This window comes from Theropithecus gelada, chromosome 2, assembly GCF_003255815.1.
Source record: "Theropithecus gelada isolate Dixy chromosome 2, Tgel_1.0, whole genome shotgun sequence".
Classification (NCBI taxonomy): Eukaryota; Metazoa; Chordata; class Mammalia; order Primates; family Cercopithecidae; genus Theropithecus; species Theropithecus gelada.
Genome location: NC_037669.1, coordinates 98,691,627 through 98,715,540, shown reverse-complemented (window position 1 = coordinate 98,715,540; position 23,914 = coordinate 98,691,627). Strand labels below are relative to the sequence as shown.

General features: G+C 39.2%; 1 protein-coding gene across 4 annotated transcripts in view; it reads right to left on the bottom strand.

The window, feature by feature from the left end:
- ULK4 (unc-51 like kinase 4) overlaps positions 1 to 23,914 on the bottom strand; it is a 696,865-nt gene that overhangs the window by 394,740 nt on the left and 278,211 nt on the right. For all 4 annotated transcript variants that reach the window (XM_025376619.1, XM_025376622.1, XM_025376621.1 and 1 more), the window contains one exon: positions 14,856 to 14,948. In XM_025376619.1, coding sequence (XP_025232404.1) covers positions 14,856 to 14,948 — 93 coding nt within the window. The remainder of the gene's footprint in view (positions 1 to 14,855; positions 14,949 to 23,914) is intronic.

Below are 23,914 nucleotides of genomic sequence, written 5' to 3'. Positions count from 1 at the left end.
GCAATAAAATAATTACGGTGTTTGAGTGCTACTGTTTTCAGAATGCTTTCATGCCATCTCCAAAATGTAGAACGGTCTCTGGTTTTTGCCTAGTGGCCCAGGAAACCTAAGGCTCTTCCTACGGAAGAACTTAGGAGATGACCAGAGACCTGTGGGCTGCATCCACTGCCCACCCCACCAGAGTTCTGTCAAGCTTCAACAGGAAACACATGGAGGAAACACTGCCCCAAATTGTGCCTCAAAATCCTTCAGCCTGAACAAACAATGAGCAGGTAATAAAATGCGGCCAAAGGCATAGTGTACCTGAGACTTTACCAACATTCTAGATACATATGTAGCAAGGAAACTGGAAGACACACACTTTAAGCAGAAGTTCAAGAAGAAAATGGAAGAATGATCCAACAATATATACAACTCTTAAATCATAAAAACCACTGTCCATAAAGCCTGGAAGACCCAGGCTAAAATTCACCTCTAGGAAGAGTTCCAAAGCAGGCTGAGACACTCAAACAGGTGAGTCCTTCTGTCCAATGTGAAAGTAGTAAATTAAGTAGTAAATTCTGAACATGTTTAAATGATTTATGAGAGGAAATGTAACATATTTTCCCCAACAAGAATAATTATTTCCTAATAATTGTTTAAAAGGTAAGTATAAGAAAAGGAGCTCATAAAAATGACAATTAATACCTAACTTTTTTTTTTTTTTTTTTTTGAGACGGAGTTTCATTCTTGTTGCCCAGGCTGGAGTACAATGATGTGATCTCAGCTCACTACAACCTCTGCCTCCCGGGTTCAAGTGATTCTCGTGCCTAAGCCTCCCAAGTAGCTGAGATTACAGGCACATGCCACCACGCCCAGCTAATTTTGTATGTTACTAGAGATGGGGTTTCTTCATGTTGGTCAGGCTGGTCTCGAACTCCTGACCTCAGGTGATCTGCCTGCCTAGGTCTCCCAAAGTGCCAGGATTATAGGCGTGAGCCACTGCGCCCAGCCAATGTCTAACAGTTTTTACTGTTTATGTTAAAGTAAGAAACAAAGGATGGTACCAAATGACTACAGCTCCAAATAGAATTATGTAAACAGTAACAAGGCATTAGGACAGTGCTAGTCATTGTTGTTACAAATATTCTAAAAACAGCAATATGTAATATAGTTTCCAATTACCCAAATAAGAATTCAATACCTTGTCTACCCAACTGATAGACCTCATCAATTGCAAACTGTTTTCTTAGCCTACCCTCAATCACCTAGTCAGCACCATTTCAAAAATCTCACTTTTAAGCATCTCAAAGCCAAAACACAGCTTCTTAACTTCCCAGCTCAATTACACCTCTCCACTTGTGACACTTTTCTTCTCCTTTAGGGAATGCTGGGAGAGGAGGGTAGAAATCCACAAGAGGGTAAGAACATCAGTCTAGCAGGTCACCACTTGCCCTCTGACATCACCAGTTTTACCCTTTCCAGGAGAGAAAGCATCAGAAAACTTGCAGTAAAAAGCCAGAAGTAGGCTAGGCATGATGGCTCACACCTGTAATCTCAGCAATTTGGGAGGCCAAGGCAGGCAGATCGTTTGAGCCCAGAAGACCAGCCTGGGCAACATGGTGAAACCCCGTGTCTACTGAAAATACAAAAATTAGCCTGACATGGTGGCACAGGCCTGTAATCCCAGCTACTTGGGGGCTGAGGCAGGAGGGTTGTTTGAGCCTGGGATGCAGAGTTTGCAGTGAGCCGAGACTGCACCACTGCACTCCAGCCTGGATGACAGAGTGAGACCTTGTATCAAAAAAAAAAAAGTCATAAGTCAATCTCCTTCACAGCTACTCAACTTTGCCACTGTGATGCAAACACAGGCACAGACGATACATAAAAGAATAGGTATGGCTGTGATGGCAGCAGCAGCCCATCTGGAGCAGCCTCTCCAAAGATGCCAGCTGTAGTAGGGGAGGCTCAGCCAAGGATGCACACTCTGTGGGGCTGGCAAGAGGCAGGAACAGGCAGGAGCCCCGCCCTCTACTGAGTCAGCAGGGCAGGGTACCTGTGCTCCCGGCTGCAGCTGCAGCCACCCAGTCACAGCTCTGGACCCTGGCACCCCTGTGTTCTCCAGGCCTGGAAAATTCCTGCACCCCCTGCCACCCCCAACCTCGGAAGTGCCTCTCCTGCTCCCTGGCCTCTCCCTGCTCCTGGCACCTGCTCTGGCTGTGGCCGAGCCTGGGCACTGTCGCAACCCAGCTGGGGGTATGCGTGCTCAGGGTGGTGCAGACACACCAGCCCCCTGCTGCCCCGGCCCCCTCCAGACTTTGGGTGCCAGTGAGCACAGGAGGAAGGCTGGGTGGGGTGTTGAGGGTGGCTTGGCACAGGCCTGCAGGTGCCCCACAGCACAAACAGCCTGGGCCACCATGGATGGCATTCTGATGGCAAAAGGCAGAGAGGTTCCTGGGCAGAAGAGGAAGGATTCCCGGTGAAACTCCACCTTCAAGCCAGGGATCACCTGAAGCCTGGGGACAAGGCTGCCAGTTCCAGGTAGAGTCCATGGCCCAGACTGAGAACTTACGGTGCCTTTTCCACCCACGGACCAATGAGCATGCACTTCCTTCTCAGCCCATGAAAACCCCAGACTCAGCCAGACTCAGACAGACATTGGGACTACCAGCTGAGGGAAGGAGTTACCCACTTCGGGTATCCTCGACTTGTCAGGACAACCTGCCTGTGGAGAGGAGCTACCCACTTTGGGTCTCCTGGGAGCTCTTCTGTCACTCAGTGAAGCTCCTCTACGTCTTGCTCAGCATACAGTTGTCCACATTCCTCATTAGTCCTGGATGCAGCACAAGAACTCAGGACCCACCAAATGCCAGGACTGAAAGAGCTATAACACAAGCAGGGCTGAAACACACCTCCTGTTTGCCATGTTGCAGGAGACAAGAAGGAGAGAAGAGCTCCCATGACGGAGCCCAGACCCAGACCTAGGGGCTTCCCAAGCCAGGGCTGTGATACCCTCTTTGGGGTTCTGTGGTTGCCAGCACCTCCAAGCTTCTGGATGCTACCATGTTGCCTGGTGCCCAGAGTGGACGCTGCTTGTGGTATGCCTGGTCCAGCCATAGCCTTGCACAGAGCTGGCACCTGTGCTGGCACCTGGAGTTGTCCGCCCTGCCACAGCCGGCACACCTGACTGTGCATGGTGGCCAGATCCCACGCTCGCTCACACACCCCATGCCACTATGTGCCTGGCTGGCCCTTGGCAGGCATGGGATCCAGGCTGATAACATAAGCTGAGTGCAGCCTGCTGGGCCAAGTGGGCAGAACGAGCCCAGCAGGCCAGAACAAAACTCGGGCAAAGGCACCAGCAGCCACAGAGATTTCCGGCTGCAAAAGCAACACCCCAAGGATCCTGTGACAGCTGTGTTCCAATAATATTTTATTTACAAAAGCAGGTGGTGGTCTCGATCTGGCCAGGAAAGTCCAAATTTATCAGCCCCCTGCACTAGATTGTTCTCATTAACATAGAGACAACACTAAAATATTCATCATCTTAAAAACAAATGAAAAACCTCCTTTGACCCCCATATCTCCTTCTAGCTCTCTATTTCAGCTCTCCCCTTTGTAGCAGAACTCCTTTAGAGTTATTGATGTTCCCTGTCTCCACTTCTTTATCTCCTCCTCAATCCACTCCACTAGGCTTTTGCCCCACACAGCACTGAAAATTATCCTTAAAGAAGTTACACCTTCTGATGCCAAAATAATGGTAATCCTCTGTCCTTATCATACCGACCCTCTCAGCAGCCCTGGATATTATTATTCTCTCCTTCTGAAAGTCCCTGAAAATTGGAGGCTTGCTTTTAAATACTACAGCTAGCACTAGCACAGCCAATTAGCTCCCTCACCTCAATTCTACATTTCACCTTCCCAAAGAGAGGCTGCCTCTGTCCACCCTCTCAAAAACAGCCCACTCCACCTCACAGAACTCTCCATTCTCTTTATATGCTTCAATATTCTCCACGGCACTTGTAACTAGTGGAAGGTATGTTTGTTTAAGTTGATTTCCTTGTTTATTGTCTATTGTATATCTCCATTCGATCATAAGCTCCATCTAACACCAGGACATTGTTTGTTTTGCCCACCTCAGTGAATATAACTAGTTGTGAAGTGACTCAACGAATGAATGAATGAATGAATGAATGAATGAATGACAACTCTTTTGCAGGCAGAAAAAATGCCAACCTGATTCTGTTCTGAAGTTCCATGATTCTATGATATAAATAGACTATAAGACCTCAAGAGACAGAAAAGTAAAAAGGAATTTTCCTGTGGGCAACTAAGGAAATACTTTGGGGGAAAGTGTTAGGTAGCATTCCATTAACAATGATGATCTCTAGATTTCTATTTAAATAGAGGAGGAAGGAACTGTGAATTAGTGTTGATTGTAGCCCCCAAAATACCCAGGCAGTTCTGACCAAAGACCAACTAACTGCTAGCTTCCAACACAAGCATGCATTGGGTGACTCATGTGACCTGGGCGCCATGTGACCAAAGAGACATCACCGTGGAGAGCTCTCTGCCAGGCTCTGGTTACCCTGCCTTGAGAAAAGCTATCACGGAACCCATGAAAGCCAGAGAAGAATAACTACAATGAGCAAGCCCCCAGCCTACAGGGCTGCTATGAAAATAAGGATTCAAAAGATTAAGTTGTCCCTGACAGCAGACATGAACAGTCTCAATGGACCCAACTGAGCCTCATACAATATAGATGGGCAATGAAATGTTTACCAAATTATCATGAAACAAGGGGAAACCTCTATGATGGGAAGCAAGATAATGGAAGAAAATAAGCAGAAATATTTACCACCTAGAGCAGCAAAATTCACATAAGTTTTTTATATCCTGAAAATATAAATAACATCAAAACAAGCTTAGATCAATTACCATTGATCTTCCTTATGAATAAGTAAGAAAAACAGTATACCTGGGACAAAACTCCTAAGAATTCAGGTCGGTGTTTTTCTACAATCCTATCAGAAAAATAATACTGGAGTAGACGGAGATAATTAACACTTATTTCATCAGTGCTTAGTAAAGGCTTGGGTTTGTTTCTGGAGGAGATACAGTGATGAGTTATATCATAATTGACATAAAAAGGAGAGATATCAACCCTATCAGTGTGGTTTAAGTCATAAGCCAGAACAGGGCTCAAAACCTAGGACAGTGGGAGAAGGAAGAGGCTAAACTGAACGAGGATATAGACTCAAACTACAAATCAAACAGTTCCAAGAGCAACACAGTAATGAAAAGCAAAAAGAGGTGGGGGTCAGAACCTCATGATGATAGCAGGGGGAAACAGGAGAATCATGCTTTTGTTTTTATCCACATGACACTAAGAATGACTGTGTTGAGAAATTGGACTGTTCTTGTAGGTGTGACACAAGGAAACTTAAAACACTTTGACTTTAAGTTCTTTGTGATATTCACTTGGATTTTTAAAAGAAGAAAGGGACTCTGCTGAGTAGTACAAAGCACCATGAATAAACCAGGAGATGTGAACCTAAAATTTGATCTTGCTTCAAATTGATTGTGGGCCTTAGGACACACAAATTACTGCTGGGGCCTCATTTTCCTGATGTATAAAATGAAGACAATGGCACAGTATACTAACAATATCTTTTTACTCTGTATTTTTGATGCTTTGATATCCTGGGGTCTTACTAACCTAGAGGGAATGCCTGTCCCAGGCCTAGCTAATTCCTACAGACAGCAAAGAACTAGCCTTTGAGCATGTCTTTCTAATGCAAACCGACCAATCCTTAGCTCATAGCCATAACCATCTCCGTTATTGAGCTCTTAACACTGTAGGCCAATATTCCTCTGCCCTGATAACTCCAGGGTCAGGTACTAGACACCCAGGGACAGCCCCTACACTCCAGAGCCCATTGAAATAATTCAAACTAGCCAATCCTAAGGCTGCTTACCCTGTCTTGCCTGTTCCTTCCCATGAAAACCACAGTAAAAGTTCTTGTCCACATTTTCCTCTGCCCCCTGACTGGCCCTGGTTCTTCCTCACATGGCACTCAGTGGCATGGTATGCCCTTGCTCTTGGATCTTTTAGTAACAAACTATTTTTTCAATGGCAATTGTCTCCTCATCTATTGGCCTCGCCATACCTGAATAATAAAATCCACATTTTAAAAGACCCAGATGATCTCCAAAGTTCCATCTAGCTCTAAAATTCCAATATTCTGTGTTCACATGAATAAAGACCAAAAATTTCTATTCCTTTAAAGCAAGAAACAGCAAACATTTTCTGAAAAGTGTCCAGAAGTAAATATTTTAGGCTTTGCCAGACACAGAATCTGTGTCACATTCATCTCTGTAAGTTTTACAACCTTTTAAAAATGTAAACACCACTCCTACCTCACAGGCCTCACACAAAAACAGGCTGCAAGCCGGTTGGCCATATGGGTCACAGTTTGCCAGTCTCCACTTTAGATGACAAGGGAAAGTTTACAGACCTTAGGAAGTCTTGCAAAACATAAAAAGCTTTACTGAATCCATAGTCAGATTTAAAACCACTCTGCAATGCACAATGGGGAATCACTATTTATAAATGTATACAATAAACCTAAGTTATTTCCTTATAAATCTCACACCAAAAAACCATCCACTTCTGACCCAGAAATAACTGTTAAGAATTCATGTGACCGTAAACTCACATCTATGCTAAAAGAAAACAGTGAGAAAATATCACTGTGTTGAAATAACTATCCTGGCTGGATTCCAACAGACACAAACTCAACAGGTTCACAAATCAAGAAATCCATTGCAAGGACAACGTGTATCTATTCTAAATATACTTATAAATTGTGGATTTCTCTAGAACCAGACAAGACAACACAAAACAAACATATCCAACTATCAGCATTTCCTTTAGAATGAGAGGTGCTATTTTACTAACAGCTTTCAAAGATAGTTAACAACCACTGACAGCTGAATCAAGAAAAAGGATTTCCATAGGAAAAACAAAATGCTAAACTTTTCAACAGTAAAGTAAAATTTTATGCTCAAAACTGTTAAACACCAATAATACATGCTGGGTAAGTATATAGCATTATAATCCTGAAATCAAGCAGAGAGAAAGGGGGTCTTTTAAAAGCTTTTGAATCAAGAGACTGATAAAAGGAGCGAAAACTCAAAATTTGCTCAGTGTTTTAAATATTTTATGCTTGTGTTATCCCCTGAAATTCTACTTTGACGAAAAGCATGACTGTGCACCCAATTTGAACAAATGGCTGAGAGCACTGGAACACGAGCTATAATCACAAAAAGAAGAAAGGGCAAGTTAAAAACAGGTGCTCAAGAGCTCAGTTCCCACTAGAGAAACCTTGTATTTTATTCTGCAGAGTACCAGTGAAGAATAACGAGAAACCACGTATGAGTGACCCTAAAACAGAAACAGGAGTCTTACAGACTCAGAGACTGACTTGAGTCTCATTATGAGGCTTTTCAATATACACAGGTCACTTGAGAAGCATCAAATTATTTCTGAAGAAATCAGTTCATTATAATAAAGTTGGTGTGATGCAGTGGCTCACACCTGTAATCCCAGCACTTTGGGAGGCTGATGCGGGAGGATTGCTTGAGCCTAGGAGTTTGAGACCAGCCTGGGCAACATAGCAAGATGCCATCTCTATTAAAAAAATAATAATAATAATTGTTAAAATTATCTAGGTGTAGCGGCATGCCCCTGTGGTCCCAGCTATTCAGGAGGCTAAGGTAGAAGGACTGCTTGGGGCTTGGAGTTCAAGGCTGCAGTAAGTGGTGACCACATCAGTGCTCTATACCCTGGGCAACATTAGAATGAATTTATTACATAGTTACATGGTTATTTCACATATTGAGATTTCATCAAAGGAAATATTTTAGCTGTATAAATTCAGCTAATTGAGGGTAAAAACCTTAAATGGCTTATTTTAACAACATTTTAACAAATATCTCAAACATCTCTGATGATTTGGGCTTTTACTTTTACCAGACTACAAAATTTGAATTAAAATATGTAAGAATATGGCAATGCCTAACTTTATTAAGGCATACAATAAATTGAAAGGCAAACCGAAGTGGAAGCTATTTTGTGACTGGGGTATCCTCAATGGCTTGCACAACCACTTTGCAAAGTCAATTCAAAAAGACTGTCCTGCCCATGCAAGTTTTTTCTGCTACTGAAAAACTTTTCCCCCTAATTTTTTGTAGGGCGCTGGAGCTCTGGTTTGAATCAATACCACTAGACATTTCTACCTTCTGTCAAAGGGATTACCTCTTTTAGGAATATTCATATTAATATTTCTTCCCCTAAGAATAATGAAAGGATGAAGAAAGGAAAGGAGGGGGAAGAGGGAACACTTATATGGCATTTTCTATGGACTAGGGGGTCCACAGAAATATTAATATTTATTACTCTTATTTTCCAGGGGAAGGGAATTTAGGTACAGACAAATGAAGCAACTTGGCCAAAATCACACAGCTAGTTGGGTTAAATTCCTTTAGATGCCATCATCATCAAAAGACATGGCATTAAAAAATCATTACATGTATTAAAATCATTACATTGTTTAATAAAAGCCTATTTATAAATCTAAGCACCGTCATTAAATACTAAGCACCCTTAGAGTAAGAACATATTTATTTTTGTCATCATTCAGTAGTTGCTGATTAAGATGTTTGATAAATTAATGAAAGAAGGAACAAATGAACCAAAAACTGATGAGAGAAGTAAGCTGAAGACTGGTGACTATATGGCCAGAAGTACTTTTCACTCAACACTGTACCATTGATTCACTGTGAATTTCATTTAAGAGATCCCTAAAATTTCATTCTGATGAACAGGACTTTTACGAATCTTGTCATAAAACAAATAGCTCTAACAAGCAAACTAAAATAACAACAATTCTTAGACAAAGAATGTAAACATTTTTTTTTTTTTTTTTGCAATTCAGGAAAACAGCTAAATTTTGCTCCAAAAGAACTAGAAGAAGTTAAAATGTAATTTGTTTGCTGAGGAAGATTTGCTGAAAGCTCATTATCTCTTAATGGAAACAAGATACTGGAGTGTTGCTTTCTCTGAGAGGAATGATTTTGGTGCAACCTACTGTAAAATTAAGGAGAGAGAATAGGGCAGTGCTCAGGGGAGTTAACACTTCCCTCCCAATAAAACTGCACCAACATGGCAAACAACTTACCTTTCTGCTATACACTCAATAATAAACTAGATCCACCAGGGAAGTACTTTTTTTTTTTTTTTAAATCCTGGTCATGTACAATGCAGATTTGATTATGTTCGTCCCTCACTTAAAGGGGAACAATAAATTCCCAATGGTAATATGACTAAGCTTTAACGACTTCCATCAACTAAGAATTCTATAAAATAAGAATAAACACATAAAAATCATAATGCTGTCGGATGCGGTGGCTCATGCCTGTAATCTCAGCACTTTGGGAGGCCAAGGGGGGCGGATCATGAGGTCAGGAGATTGAGACTATCTGGCTAACACGGTGAAAGTCCATCTCTACTAAAAATACAAAAAATTAGCCAGGCATGGTGGCGAATGCCTGTAGTCCCAGCTACTCAGGAGGCTGAAGCAAGAGAATGGCGTGAACCTAGGAGGTAGAGGTTGCAGTGAGGCAAGACTGTGCCACTGCACCCCAGCCTGGGCAACAGAGCGAGACTCTGTCTCAAAAAAAAAAAAAAATCACAATGCTCCACTTGATACAGGATGGTTTAATGTTCCAATAGTTATTATGGTACTCTAAACTCATAATACATACAAACAAAATTAAAACACATATATTTCAAAGAACATGATGCTGTTGGATACAATTAATAAGCAAGTTAAATTTGTAACAAATTGTTCATGGTTATTTTTACATATTTGGAAATCTATCTGCACAAACAATTAAGGCACTCTACACTTGATGTACATCTGTAGCTGACCATTTTGCCTCAAAACCACTGACACCCTGTAATCCCAGCACTTTAGGAGGCCGACGTAGGTGGATCATGAGGTCAGGAGTTCAAGACCAGCCTCACCAAGATGGTAAAACCTCATCTCTACTAAAAATACAAAAATTAGCCGGGTGTGGTGGCGGATGCCTGTAATCCCAGTTACTCGGGAGGCAGAGGCAGAGAATTACTTGAACCTGGGAAGTGGAGGTTGCAGTGAGCTGAGATCGCACCACTGCACCGCAGCCTGGGTGACAAAGCGAGACTCCATTTCATTAAAAAAAAAAAAAAAAAAAAAAAAAACCACTACTGATACCAAATAACTGGGGAGGATCTCTAAGGTTAATGAGTGCCATTTTAGGCACTTGCCAAAATCAGGGGTGACATTCCCTAACACAAAGACTAATTTTTTTGGTTACAGTAAGCATATAAACAGAGCATTCATAGAAATTCACCATATATTAGGCCAAAGCAAATAATAAGACAGAAATAGAACAAAAAATATTAACTGATCACAATGCAATAAAACTAGAAATTAATATCAAAGACTTAATCGTCACAATAAGGGAATGGCAAAGATCACATATACACTAATTTGATAAAGGTTTTGAATTAATAGGCACTTGTACACAGATGGTGGAGAGAAAACTGGCACAACTTAGATTGGGGAAAATTTGGCAACATCTCTCAAAATTACAAATACTTAGACCAGTGGTTCTCAAACTTGTTTGTACATTTAACAGCTGGGGAGCGTCTAATTACTGATGCCAGTGTCTAGCCCTAGAGATTGTGATTTAATTGGCCTAGGGTATGGCCTGGACTTCAAATTTTTTAGAAGCTCCCCAAGTGATACTAATGTACAGCCAAGTTTGGAAATCTCTTGCTTAAATCTCTTTTGATAAGCAATTCCATGTCTCATTTATGGTACACATATATTCACACACATGATCAATGTCCTATTTCATTAACTGTAGCTTTGTTTTTATAATACTAAAAGATTAGGAAAGAACAAATATTCACCTAAAGGAGACTTGTTAAATCAAAATGTAATATTGATAAAATGAAACACTATGTATCTGTTTAAAAGAGTGGCACAGATAGTATATGAATTACATTTCAATAAAACTGTTAATTTTTAAAAGAGGTCCAGAAATGATATAGACAGCATGCTACTGTCTATGTGAAAAACAGTACACACACACACACAGACACACACACACACACACAAACTGGCGGCAGTGGTTCTCTCTGGAGGTAGGATTGCTTTTCTCTGTATACCCTTTCAAATACTGAAGTTCTGAACATGTTATGTATTAACTCTGAAAAATAAATTTTTAAAATTAAAATGAAATATAAAATCAATGTGGTCATGTTCCCCAAGCAAACAGAATTTTTATGAGGTAACATTCAAAGGCGCACAAGCGAACATTTTGGAATGATAGAAACCCTCTTTATCTTAATTGTGATGGTGGTTTACATAATTGTGTACCTTCTTCAAAACTCATAGAACTATATACCTCAAATGAGTGATTTTAATCCATGTAAATTATATCTCAATAAACCTGTTTGTTTATTTATTTACTTAAAGCTTACATGACAGCTGGGGCCTCTTGAACAATGCTGATAGAAATGTAAATTGGTACAACCCACCTGGGAAACTCCTTTATGGTACAGTGTATCTGTTGGATCTGGATTACCACAAGCCCTCAGACCCAGCATTTTTACCCCTGCATAGGAATATTCATAGCTGCACTCCTCATGACAGCAAAAATATGGAACAATCCAGACTTTGTTAAAAGAAAATGGATTGGGTGACTGTGGTGTATTTGTGCAATGGAAAGCCAAGAGAAGATGATTTGGTTTGAAAAGTAGCATTGCCCAGACCAAGGAACCGTTGGCAAAGGGCATAAGAAGAAAAAGATACATACACATTCCTTGACCATATGAAGGGGCAGTCATTCTCACTCATAAGAGAAATACATGTTAAAATTACTCTGAAATAACTCATTTCACCTGTCACAATGGCAACATTGCAAAGTTTAATGAGTTTTGATGGCAAGACTTGTAGAGAAGTAAGCATCCTCAGATATGTCCTTTGGAGGTGTAAAATGGTAAACCCAAGGGAAAAAAATTTGGCCATATAAAAAAAAGTTCAATGTATTTCTCCTTCGATACTCAATACATTTATAGGAAGTATCCTATAAGATATACATTCATGCATACAAAATTACACATTTATGAGAGTATTCATTATTTGCAATTACACAAGATTAGAAACAAGTCTATCCATTAGACACTAGAAAAGTTATATCCATGCAATGGAAGATCTTACCACTGTAAAACACAATGTAGAAGCTCTCTATGTATTGATACAGAAGCAAATCTAGAGGATAGACAGTTAAGTGAAAAAAATCAAAGGGCAGAAAAACATACATAACATGCTAGTTGTGTATAAAAGAAAGAAAAGAGGCCAAGCGTGGCAGCGAACGTCTGTAATTCCAGCAGTCTGGGAGGCCGAGGCAGGCAGATCACCTGAGGTTGGGAGTTTGAGACCAGCCTGAACAACATGGAGAAACCCTGTCTCTACTAAAAAATACAAAACAAATTAGCCAGGTGTGGTGACTCATGCCTGTAATCCCAGCTACTCCGGAGGCTGAGGCAGGAGGATAGCTTGAACCCAGGAGGCATATACACAGGTATATACACATATGTGTGTGTATACTCATATAAATATACTCATATACATACATACAGATAGGCAGGCAGGCAGACAGAGAGAGAGAGAGAGAGACAGACAGACAGACAGACAGAATTTAAGTAGCCAGAAAAAATTCAGGAGGACATACACCAAAATAGTAACAATTACTACCCCTAAGGGAGAAACCTGTGAGGCAGAGGGTGTGGGGGATGGAGAAGCCAAGAAGATCTCTTGATTTTATTGTTAGAATTTAAGGCAAAAACAGTATATTCAAATATTACTTGTTCGATCAAAACAAGAAAATACAAAAACTATTCCACTAAAGTCTGCTTGTAAACTTTTTTTAAAAACTAGAGTAAATGGACTTCTAAACCTAGTCTCTAATCACTTTTAAGATAAAAAGATTCTATAGAGGCCAAAGAACTGTTTCTACTTCTCTAGGGTTTCTCTCCTCAATATGAGGAAATTAAGCTGAATAGAGTTGGCAAGAAGGAAAAGAAGTCTAGAAAACTTGACACGTGAATGAGCCAAAGTTACAATTAAAAAAGTAATTGCAATCTGTTCAATCTAATGAAAGGATAAAATTAGGATACAGTATTAGCACATGATGTCAAAAGTCCAGGCAAGAAATAACTATCTGAATTTTTATGCAACTTCTAATACAGATTCAGTCTTTAGAATTAAATTTCTTCTTCAGGAATGGAGAATGATCCCTTCTGAGTGATGAATTTGGAAGGCTCATTGCTCAGGCTCTCTAAAAGGCTATAGAAACACTGAAGCAAACACTTTGCTTCCAATTGGCAAAGATAAAAAGAGTATTAGTTTAGTGCTCCCCAGATTATTTTGCAACATGGCTCAGAGAACAGAGGGTAGTATTTACATGGCATCCTTTGGAAATGGATAAGGGAAGGTAATAGGCTCGGGAACTACTACAGCCCCATAACCCAAACCCAAAAGACCAAGAGCAACTTGTCTCCTGTGACTCAGTCACAGCAAATCTATGTGTCCTGACACACCCACTGGGATGAGTGTTTTGGATATGAGCACTTTCTAATAACGGCCTTTCTTGTTTGCTAGTAACTACAGTCATAGTGGCTCATAATAATGCAGTACTTTCTGTGACTGGACAGCAGACCAGAGGAAATCAAGATGGTAGGGGCTATGTGATTTAGTTCTTTGTTAAAGACCAACTGGTAGCCCTGGAGATGCACTGTACCTACAGATGGTATTCAAATCCCAAAAGGTCCTCAGACACCACCTGTACAAGAAAAGTAGTTTTCTTGTTTGAAAGCAAAAAGAACCTCTTCCTTTCTCCTTTCTTTCCCTTCTGTGGACCTCTCAGACAAACTATTCTTCACAAAACTAAAAACATCCCAGCAACTAGTTCTAAAGAAATTTGGCATCATCATATTCAATACCTTCAATAAAGATAAAAGCTCTCTACCACTTAAGAAAAAAAAAAAAAAAAAATATATATATATATACACACACACACACACATATATATATATATCGGCCAGGTGGGGTGGCTCATGCCTGTAATCCCAGCACTTTGGGAGGCCAAGGTGGGTGGATCACCTGAGGTCAGGAGTTCAAGACCAGCCTGGCCAACATGGTGAAACCCCATCTCTACTAAAAACACAAAAATTAGCTGGGCATGGTGGCGGGTGCCTGTAATCCCAGCTACTCGGGAGGCTGAGGCAGAAGAATCGCTTGAACCCAGGAGGCGGGGGTTGCAGTGAGCTGAGATGGTGCCACTGCACTCCAGCCTGGGTGACATAGAGTAAGACTCCATCTCAGAAAAAAAAGCATGTCAACTAAATAAAATGGTAGCAAATAATAGTCGATAAATACTATTGAGATTTAATAAACTGCTCAGTACAAAATGAGGCACCAATTTTAAAGTACATATATTGTTTTATCTCTTAAGAGAAGTTACCATTTTAAAGCAGCATGCATTCCACAGTATGCCAACTCTAATAAGAATTAAAACTTCTACGAGAGTCAAAACAGCATAAATGACAGATATTACAATCCATGAAACATTAAAAAAATGACGATTTTGACAACTCAAACGTTAGTCTTTTGGCATCTCATCTTTAATAACATTTTCAGAACACATAAAATTCATTTTATAGGTGAGACACAAGAAAAAGAAATTTGAACTTCCAGTACCTTGTGAAAGTTGGGTTGTGTTCAGTCATCGCAACTAGCAGTTTCAGAGCATAGGCTGGTACCGGGTCAGGTTCTATAAGAATGTGCTCATACCTGAAATGATAAAGATATTTAAAAAGTATTCAGTAGGAAAAATTCTGTCCAACCTCGAATTCTATATCCAGCAAAACTATCGATTTAGCTTGAGACAGAAAGATATTTTACACACTAATAAAGATTTAAGTAATTTACCTCTCATGTGCCCCTTCTCAGAAAGTTACTGGCAAATATGCTCTACTGAAATAAGAGAATAAACCAAATATAGAAAGACAAAAGAAAAAACAACTCAGTAGTTGTCCTCACTTAAATGCTACTCTGAACAATAGAAATAATATACCATAAGGTACAAACATCTGAAACATATACAGACACTGAAATAAATGTATTACTTAACCTCATGAAGTTTGAAACAACTTCACTCTCCAATGCTGATAATGATACTCACTTACTTCAAAAAATATTGCTGTTGGGAAGATTCAGTGAGATAATCCATGTAAAACAATTAGTACTGAGCTGGGCATATAGTAAGAGATCAATAAACACTAGGCGTTTGTGTTAAAGGTCTCCAAGAACATTCTCACATTCAGAGACTCGCTAGAGAATTCACAGGACTCAGCATGGCTAAGATGTAGCACAGCAGCATTGTAAGGCCACCTCTGAATCACATGGGAAAGGATGCACGCAGAGGACTACAGGATGTCATGTGCCAGTTTCCTTATGTCCTCTGTCTTCCATGAGGGGTCACACACAGCACACTCTTCCCCCAGCAACGAAAATGCAGCACATGTGTGTGATGTTTCTGCCCAACGAAGTCTACTGAGTACTCAATGGCCAAAGTTTTTATGAGGGACTGGTCATGTAGGCAACCTCTATCTAAAATGTATAAAAATTCCAGATTCCCAGAAGGAAAGCAGCTGTGTTCAGCATAAACCAGACTGTCTGCTCAAACAGTTGAGGCACAGTGAACTACCCTTATCAGCTAAGTGTTAATTGGGTGTACTCTGACAGTCAAGTTCCTAGATGTCTAGCCAATGACAATATTTTGTTTACAAATTTTTTTTTAAAAAAATCCTAAATTAAATGTATTACCAAAGAGAATAAAACTCAAAATGTTTTCATCAAAATTTCCACAACAAAGTTTTCCCAAGATTGTTTTCCCATGTGATTTGCTAGGCAGAGGCTGATTTATGTACTACATCTTACCTATTCGAGGTTTACTCTCCAGTATGCAGCACTGTGTAGATGCTCAATAAACGAGCATCAAATGAATAAACAAACAAACTAACCAATTTTATTATTTAATTCTTTGGAATAGCCAACAACTAAAAGGGAGAAAAATATCTCTAAAATTCCTAACTGGATATTTTAAAAATCTATGAAATAAAACAGATGCCTTTCATCTAGAGAATAGGGCCCCAAGCTTACTCAGAGCTTATTTACTGTCATTTTGGAAATCACTGTATAACAAGCCTAATTATATAGCCTGTAAGCCCACAACCATTAAAAAGGAGCTAAGTAAAGAGAAGAGAGGGACTATTACAGGAAGGCAACCAATGAATTATAAGAAGTAGGACTTGAAAGCATAAGAAAAACAAAAGAAATCAATCCCAAGAACCCCAAGCAAAGAATAGTCTGTGGAGCATTTAATACAGAGTAAGAAGTTGCTCAAACTCAAATGGGACCTGAAGCCCACTACACACCACAATGTCCAAAACTGGGGTAATGAGTCAAGACAGTGTTAAGTGGAATGCAGTGTTCTGTTTAAGAAGTCAGGAAATATCATATTTTAGAAAATTTGCTTAAATTTTAAAATTATAGTAGTTAAAAGATTTGCCAATGTATAAAACATATCAAGTGTGAGTAATTTCAAGAATGAAAAAAATCAACATTAGGAAATCAGTTAATATATTTTATCATATAAATAAAACAAATACCAAGCAAGCATCTTTAGGGATAATAAAAATGTCTGATAAAATTTAACATCTACTTCAAATTTTGTTTAAAAAAAGACACAACTTGGCATACTAGAGAGAGATCATTAGTTCCTTTATGAATTCTTCTGAAATAAAAGGTTCTTGCCATCTTGAGTAAAGAGTATGTCAGAATATTCTCAAAGTGTAATAATTTGCTAGAAGGACTCACAAAACTCTTAAAACTTGTTATACTCCCAACTATGGTTTATTACAGTGAAAGGATGCAGAATAAAATCAGCAAAGAGAAGAGGCGCATAGGGCACAGACAAGGAGAGACCAGGACAAGCTTCCAGCTGTCATCTCCCAGTAGAGTTGTACAGTGTTTACTCCTCCCAGTAGCAATGTGTGCAACACTGGTGAAGTACTACCAACCAAAGAAGCTCACCTGAGCCTTGGTGTCCAGGGCTTTTACTGGAGGTTGGTCATGTAGGCATGGATCACTTGTGGAATTGACCTTAGTGTCCCAGTCTCTAGCTCCTCCAGAGGTCAAGCTGATGTGTTGTAGCCCAAGGCCCCCATCATAACTCACAATGTTACTACCATAAATTATCAGGCATGGCTCAAGGTCTCATGTATTCAAAGGCACTCTTACCAGGGAGGATATTCCAAGGCCAGGAAGTTACCTCCCAGGCAGCAGTCAAGGATCAGTTTCTTTAGAACGTGCAAAGTTTGAACACCCTACACATGATGAGTTAACGCTTTATGGCATACATCCCTAAGAAGGAAACTGAGAGGCACTGTCATTAAAGTCAGAAATAAAATAACAATCCTCTTCCACTGCTTACCAGTATTTGGAAATTGTCTGGCCAGGCAGAATCAAACTGAAGTGACAGTGAGAAACTTCTGATGAGTCCTTCATGTACCCCAGATAACCAGCTCTCCTTGTTCCCACTCCAAGACATACTTGAATCACAGAAGGAAGGAGCCACAAGCCTGTGAATTTTTATAAAGCTTCCCAAGTAATTGTCTTATTCACGTGCTTGTGTGGAAATCACAAGAGGAAATATGGACAACAACTACTTAGAAATACAACAGAAAAAAACATTCTCAACAGGGCTGGAAAATATATCTTAAAATAGACTTGAAACATATAGAATCCAAATGTAAAAAGAAAACATTGGCTAGGGATGGTGGCTCACACCTGTAATCCCAGCACTTTGGGAGGCCAAGGTGGGAGAATTACAGGAGACCAGGAGTTAGAGACCAGCCTGGGCAACATAGTAAGACCCTGTCTATAAAAAAAGAAAAAGATTCTTTTTAATTAATCGGGTGCAATGGCAGGCACCTATAGTACTAGCCACTCAGGAGGCTGAGGCGAGAGGATTGCTTGAGCCCAGGCATTTAAGGCTGCAGTGAGCTATGATGGTACTAGTACACTCCAGCCTAGGTGACAGAGCAAGACCCTGTCTCTTAAAAAAAAAAAAAAAAAGAGAGAGAGAGAGACAAAGAAAAAACACTGCTGAAACATTACTGGCTGAAACCAAAGTGTCTTGAGGTTGTTTGAGGTTATCTAACCTTGAAACAGGAGCAAAGAATAAAGCTTGCACTAGCTTGTGCGTAAGAATTTTCCCAAAGAATATTGCTCTGTTTCCCTCCGGTTGGAAAAAATGATGGGCAAAATTTATATTGGGCACGTTTAGAATACAAATACTGAATATATTTTAGTTTAATCAAATGATAGGTTTGTAATGGTCAGCAAGATCAAGCCAAAAGTAGGCTGTGATTTATTAAGCTTGTCTTTGAAAAAGCAGCTAGTAATTGAGTCTTGCACTCCTTTGAATGCAACTTAGCAGAAAAAAATATATAGTGATGAGCCCTGACTCTTGAAATGGCCTCAGAGAAGATTGACTAGTGAAGAGCTGGCCCATTTTGATGAACTAGGGGCTGGAGAGGAATACTCCAAGTGCCCTGAGGCTGGCCAGAGATTAAGATCACTGTTGACAGTGCCCTGTCCAGACGGTGCCCTGGAACCTCACACTTCTTTCTCTAAGATCTTCTCTAACCAAGATGTCCTTGCTAGAGACCAAAACAGGAAAGATGCAGGCAAGAAAGACCATTCATACTAAATTCAGATCCATTCCAAAGAAGAGAAAATCCCTTTTAAAAATCACATATTCGGGACCTAAGGCAAGAAGCTAAAGATGAGATAGTCCCCAACTCTTAATTCTTCATTACCAATCCTATAATTAATAAATCCCTATCTTGTCAAGTGCCTGGTATAGACAGTGCCCAATTAGGTCAGCTGGGAGAAAACTGAAACTGGTATATAAACAACTCTGGATTATCATGAGAAAATATTCTGAGGGATGTGACCAAACAATTGGTCAAGTAGAGAAGTGTCTCCAATTTTGTTGAGGGGAGGGAGAAGGAACTGTATAATAAAGAAGTCCACTCTGCAGGGATTAAGTCAGAGACTCAAATTTTCATCTCACTAGAGTGTGCTCTGAGAATGTGAAGCAGTGATTCCAGAATATTCAAGAAACTTCAGGGTTTGAGGAATGTTCCTACAATGAGGAAGATTCTGCTACATGAAAGGCTAGAATACATTATACAACCACAATAATTATTACATATAGGGTGGAATAAAGAATATACACATACAGTTATGTGCCACATAATGACATTTTTGGTCAACGACAGATGGCATATACAACAGTGGTCTTATAAAAAAATTTTTCTGTATCTTTTCTGTTTGGATACATAAATTCTTATCATTGTATTACAGTTAGCAGCAGTATTCAGTGCAGTAATAGGCTGCATAGGTTTGCAGCCTGGGAGCAAAAGGCTATACCATAGAGCCTAGGGGTGTAGTAGGCTGTGCCACCTAGGTTTGTATAAGGTAAACTCCATGATGTCTTCACAATGATAACACTGCCTAATGATGCACCATTTCTCAGAAGGTACTCCCATATGGCGCATGACTATAAATCAAAAGAAAAGAAAGGTAACACCTAGCACTGGATAGGAAAGAGTAAATTTAGAAAGGGAGTTAGACTGGTTAGACCATATCTCAAGAAAATATATCTCTAATAAATTAAAATTTTAAGGAAAAAATTTTGACTTTATTAGAATACTAATGAGTAAATATTCACATATTGTTGGGCAAGAAGGCCTCTTTAGCATAACAAACGTAAAATGAATGAGAAAAATACTTATAACCTTAAAGTTTTTTTTTTTAAGATGGAGTCTCACTCTGTCCCCCAGGCTGGAGTGCAATGGCTCTATCTCAGCTCACCGCAAGCTCTGTCTCCTGGGTTCACGTCATTCTCCTTCCTCAGCCTTACGAGTAGCTGGGACTAGGCGCCCACCACCATGCCCGGCTAATTTTTTGTATTTTTAGTAGAGACGGGGTTTCATCGTGTTAGCCAGGATGGTCTTGATCTCCTGACCTCATAATTCACCCATTTCAGCCTCCCAAAGTGCTGGGATTACAGGTGTGAGCCACCGCACCCGGCCACCTTGAAGTTCTTAATTTAAATATTTCTCAATGGCAAAACCACCATAAACAAACCAAATGAGGAAAAGATAACTTGCAGAATGTGGGTAAAACAAAAAAGTTAATATTCTTACTATATAAAGAGCTACTGCAAATCAATAAACAAACCACAGAAAAATGGACACAATTCACAAAGAAGGAAATAAATGGCCAAGAAGCATGGGGAAGAAATGGTCTATGTCATCGACATCTGGAGGAATGCAAATTAGAGCTAACAAGGGTACAATAAAATGGGCAGTTTCATAAAGGGAAGCTGGTAATATAAACTGTTCATCCTGTTTTAAAAAATTGGCAGAATGTTTTAAATACCTTTAAAATGCATATAATTTTGAGGGTTGGGAGGAAAGACAGGGTCTTCCTTTGTTGCCCAGGCTGGAGTACATTAGTAAGATCATGGCTCATTGCAGCCTCAACCTTCCAGAATCAAAGAATTCCCCCAACCTCAGCCCAGGTCCCTCCCCACTCCCACCCCAAAGTATCTGAGATCACAGGCTCATGCAACCTAATTGTTTTATTTCTTGTAGAGACAAGGCCTCACTATGTTGCCCAGGCTGGTCTCAAACTCTTAGGCTCTAAGGATCCTCCCGCCTTGGCCTCCCAAAGTGCTGGGTCTACAGGAGTGAGCCACTATGCCTGGCCAAAATGTATATGAATTTTGACACAGAAATTCTATCCCTAGAGATTCTACAAAAGGAAACAAGGATGTGTCCAAGGATGTAGCCATAAAAAATGGTTTTTGTAGCATTATATATAATGTATAATACTGGGGAACTCCTAGATATTCAGTGATTGGGAATTGTTCAAATGATTTTTAGTACATCTACAAATGTAGGTATAGATAATTTTATAAGACAGCCAATAATATAGTGTTATATAAATGTAGATACAGTCACAGACATAGATAATAACAATACAAAGTCGAGGAATAGTGGGGACAGACAGGTTCCAAACAGAGAATTTCAGAAAGTGCTAAGTAAATCTCACCAGGAATGAAGAAACCATAGAATGAAGCAGGAAGATACTAACTTAAAATGGCAGGCAAGAAGCAAAACGTTGAGAGTCTTGAATAGTTGGGTAAATACTGTTAATGTGTTCTACAATCTTTAGGTTAAAATGTTTCTAAGCAAGGGAAGGATTTGAGGAAGGTAATGTGTTAAAATGAAAATCTAATAGAATGCGACATGGATCTGAGGCTTAAGTTTACAGAGATGTGTGTGGAAAGAGATATTCTGGGTTTAGGTAAATAGCAGGCTGCCAAATAGCAAGGATATTGAGGTAAAATCTAACTTTTGAGAAGGTTAAGTACATTCCTCTAGACTGCTACAAGAAAGGGGTAGATGGCTGATTCTTCTTGGCATTTTCTGCACAGTGTCTTTCAAAATGTGAACTAGGTGACATCTTTAGTCAACTTCAAAACTTTATAAAATAAAATTAGGTATAAATCAAACAATAGTTAACTTCAGGACTTCCCAGTCTTGTGAGTTTTATGTGATTGAGCTCTGTGTGATTCTCTGGTGTTTTGCATGGATACACAGATAAAAGTATATCAATAGTTAAATGGATACATAAATGAATAGTGAAATGGACAGTCAGGTGGGAAAACCTATATATACTCATATATATAGGTATGTATATATGTATATACATACACGGGTATGTATATACACATATACACACTTTTTTAAGTAAAAGAAACGCAGGTACTTCAAAATAAATGTTAAATATAATTGCACATAGTAAGCTCTACTCTCTTCTGGGTTGTCTCTTCAATTAGATCAACAGCAAATTGTCATTATGAAAGCCTAAAATAGATAAAAGAAATCACTTAAATAACACTCAAGATTTACAAAACATGCGAAGAACTGAAGTAGTAGAATTATCCTGACTATCCTGATTGAGAGGGAGCAAATAATATTTATCTTTATGCTCTATTACCTACCGTTGACTCCCAAACTATCCCAATTTACATTTTGGTAGTTAGTAACCCAAAGAGGGAGATCACTGTACCTAAATGTGCCAATTTAGGCACAGACTCAAAACATTATACAATGATTAAGTAAAAGAAATAAGGTAGAATATGATTATGCTTTTGATGAAAATTATCTGAAGTTAAATTTTTATCTACAAAAGATTTATCAAAGGTGAAAAACACCCCTTGCTCACAGATCGGAAGAATTAACATCATTAAAATGATCATACTGCCCAAAGCAATCTACAGATACAATGAAATCTCTATGAAAATACCAAAGTCATTTTTTACAGAAATAGAAAAATAATCTAAAAATTCATATGCAATGACAAAAACAAAAAAGGCCAGAATAGCCAAAGCAATCCTGAGCAAAAAGAATAAATCTAGAAGCATCACACTACCTGACTTCAAAATATATTACAAGGCTATAGTAACTAAAACAGCATGGTATTGGTATAAAAATAGACACACAGATCAATGGAACAGAATACAGAACTAAGAAGCAAATCAACACATTTGTAGCCAATTAATCTTCAACAAAGCCATCAACAACACACACTGAGGAAAGGACACTCTCTTCAATAAATGGTACTGAGAAAACTGGAAAACCATATCCAGAAGAATGAAACGGGACCTGTCTCTCATCATATATAATCACAATAGATTAAAGACATAAAACCTGAAACTATAAAACCGCTAAAAGAAAACATAGGGAAAACTCTTCAGGACATTGGTCTAGGGAGAGATTTTATAGCTAAGACATCAAAAGCACAAGCAACAAAAACAAAAACAGACAAATGGGACTATATTAAACTTAAAAGCTTCTACGCAGCACAATAAAGTCAACAGTTTGTTGTTGACTTTATTCAAAAAATAAGAGACAATCTGCTTACTGTGAGAAAATATTTGCAAACTACACAACCAAGAGGGGAACTAATATCCAGAATATATAAGGAACTCAACTCAGCAGTAAAAAACCAATAATAATAATAATAATAATCCCATTTAAAAGTGAGCAAAGGACATAAATATTTCTCAAAAGAAGACATAAAAATGGCCAACAGGTACGTGAAAAAATGCTCAACATCACATCAACAGGGAAATGCAAGTGAAAACCACAATGAGATATCATCTTATACTGATTAAAATGGCTATGAAAAATAAGAGATATTGGCAAGAATGCTGAGAAAGGGGAATTCTTATGCATTGTTGTGAGAAGGTAATATAGCCATTATGAAAAACAGTATGGAGACTTCTCAAAAAACTTAAAATAGAACTACCACATGATCCAGCAATCCCACTGTTAGGTATTTATCCAAAGGAAAAGAGATCAGTATATCAAAGAAACACATGCATTCCCATGTTTCTTGTAGCACTATTCACAATAGAAAAGATCAGGAATCAACCTAGTGTCCATCAACAAATGTGAGATACATATTCAATGGAATACTCTTCAACCACAAAAAAGAATGAAATCATGTCATTTGCAGCAATATGGATGAAATGGAGAAATGGAGGTCATTACATTAAATGAAATAAGCCAGGCAGTGACAGACAAATACCACATTATCTTATATGTGGG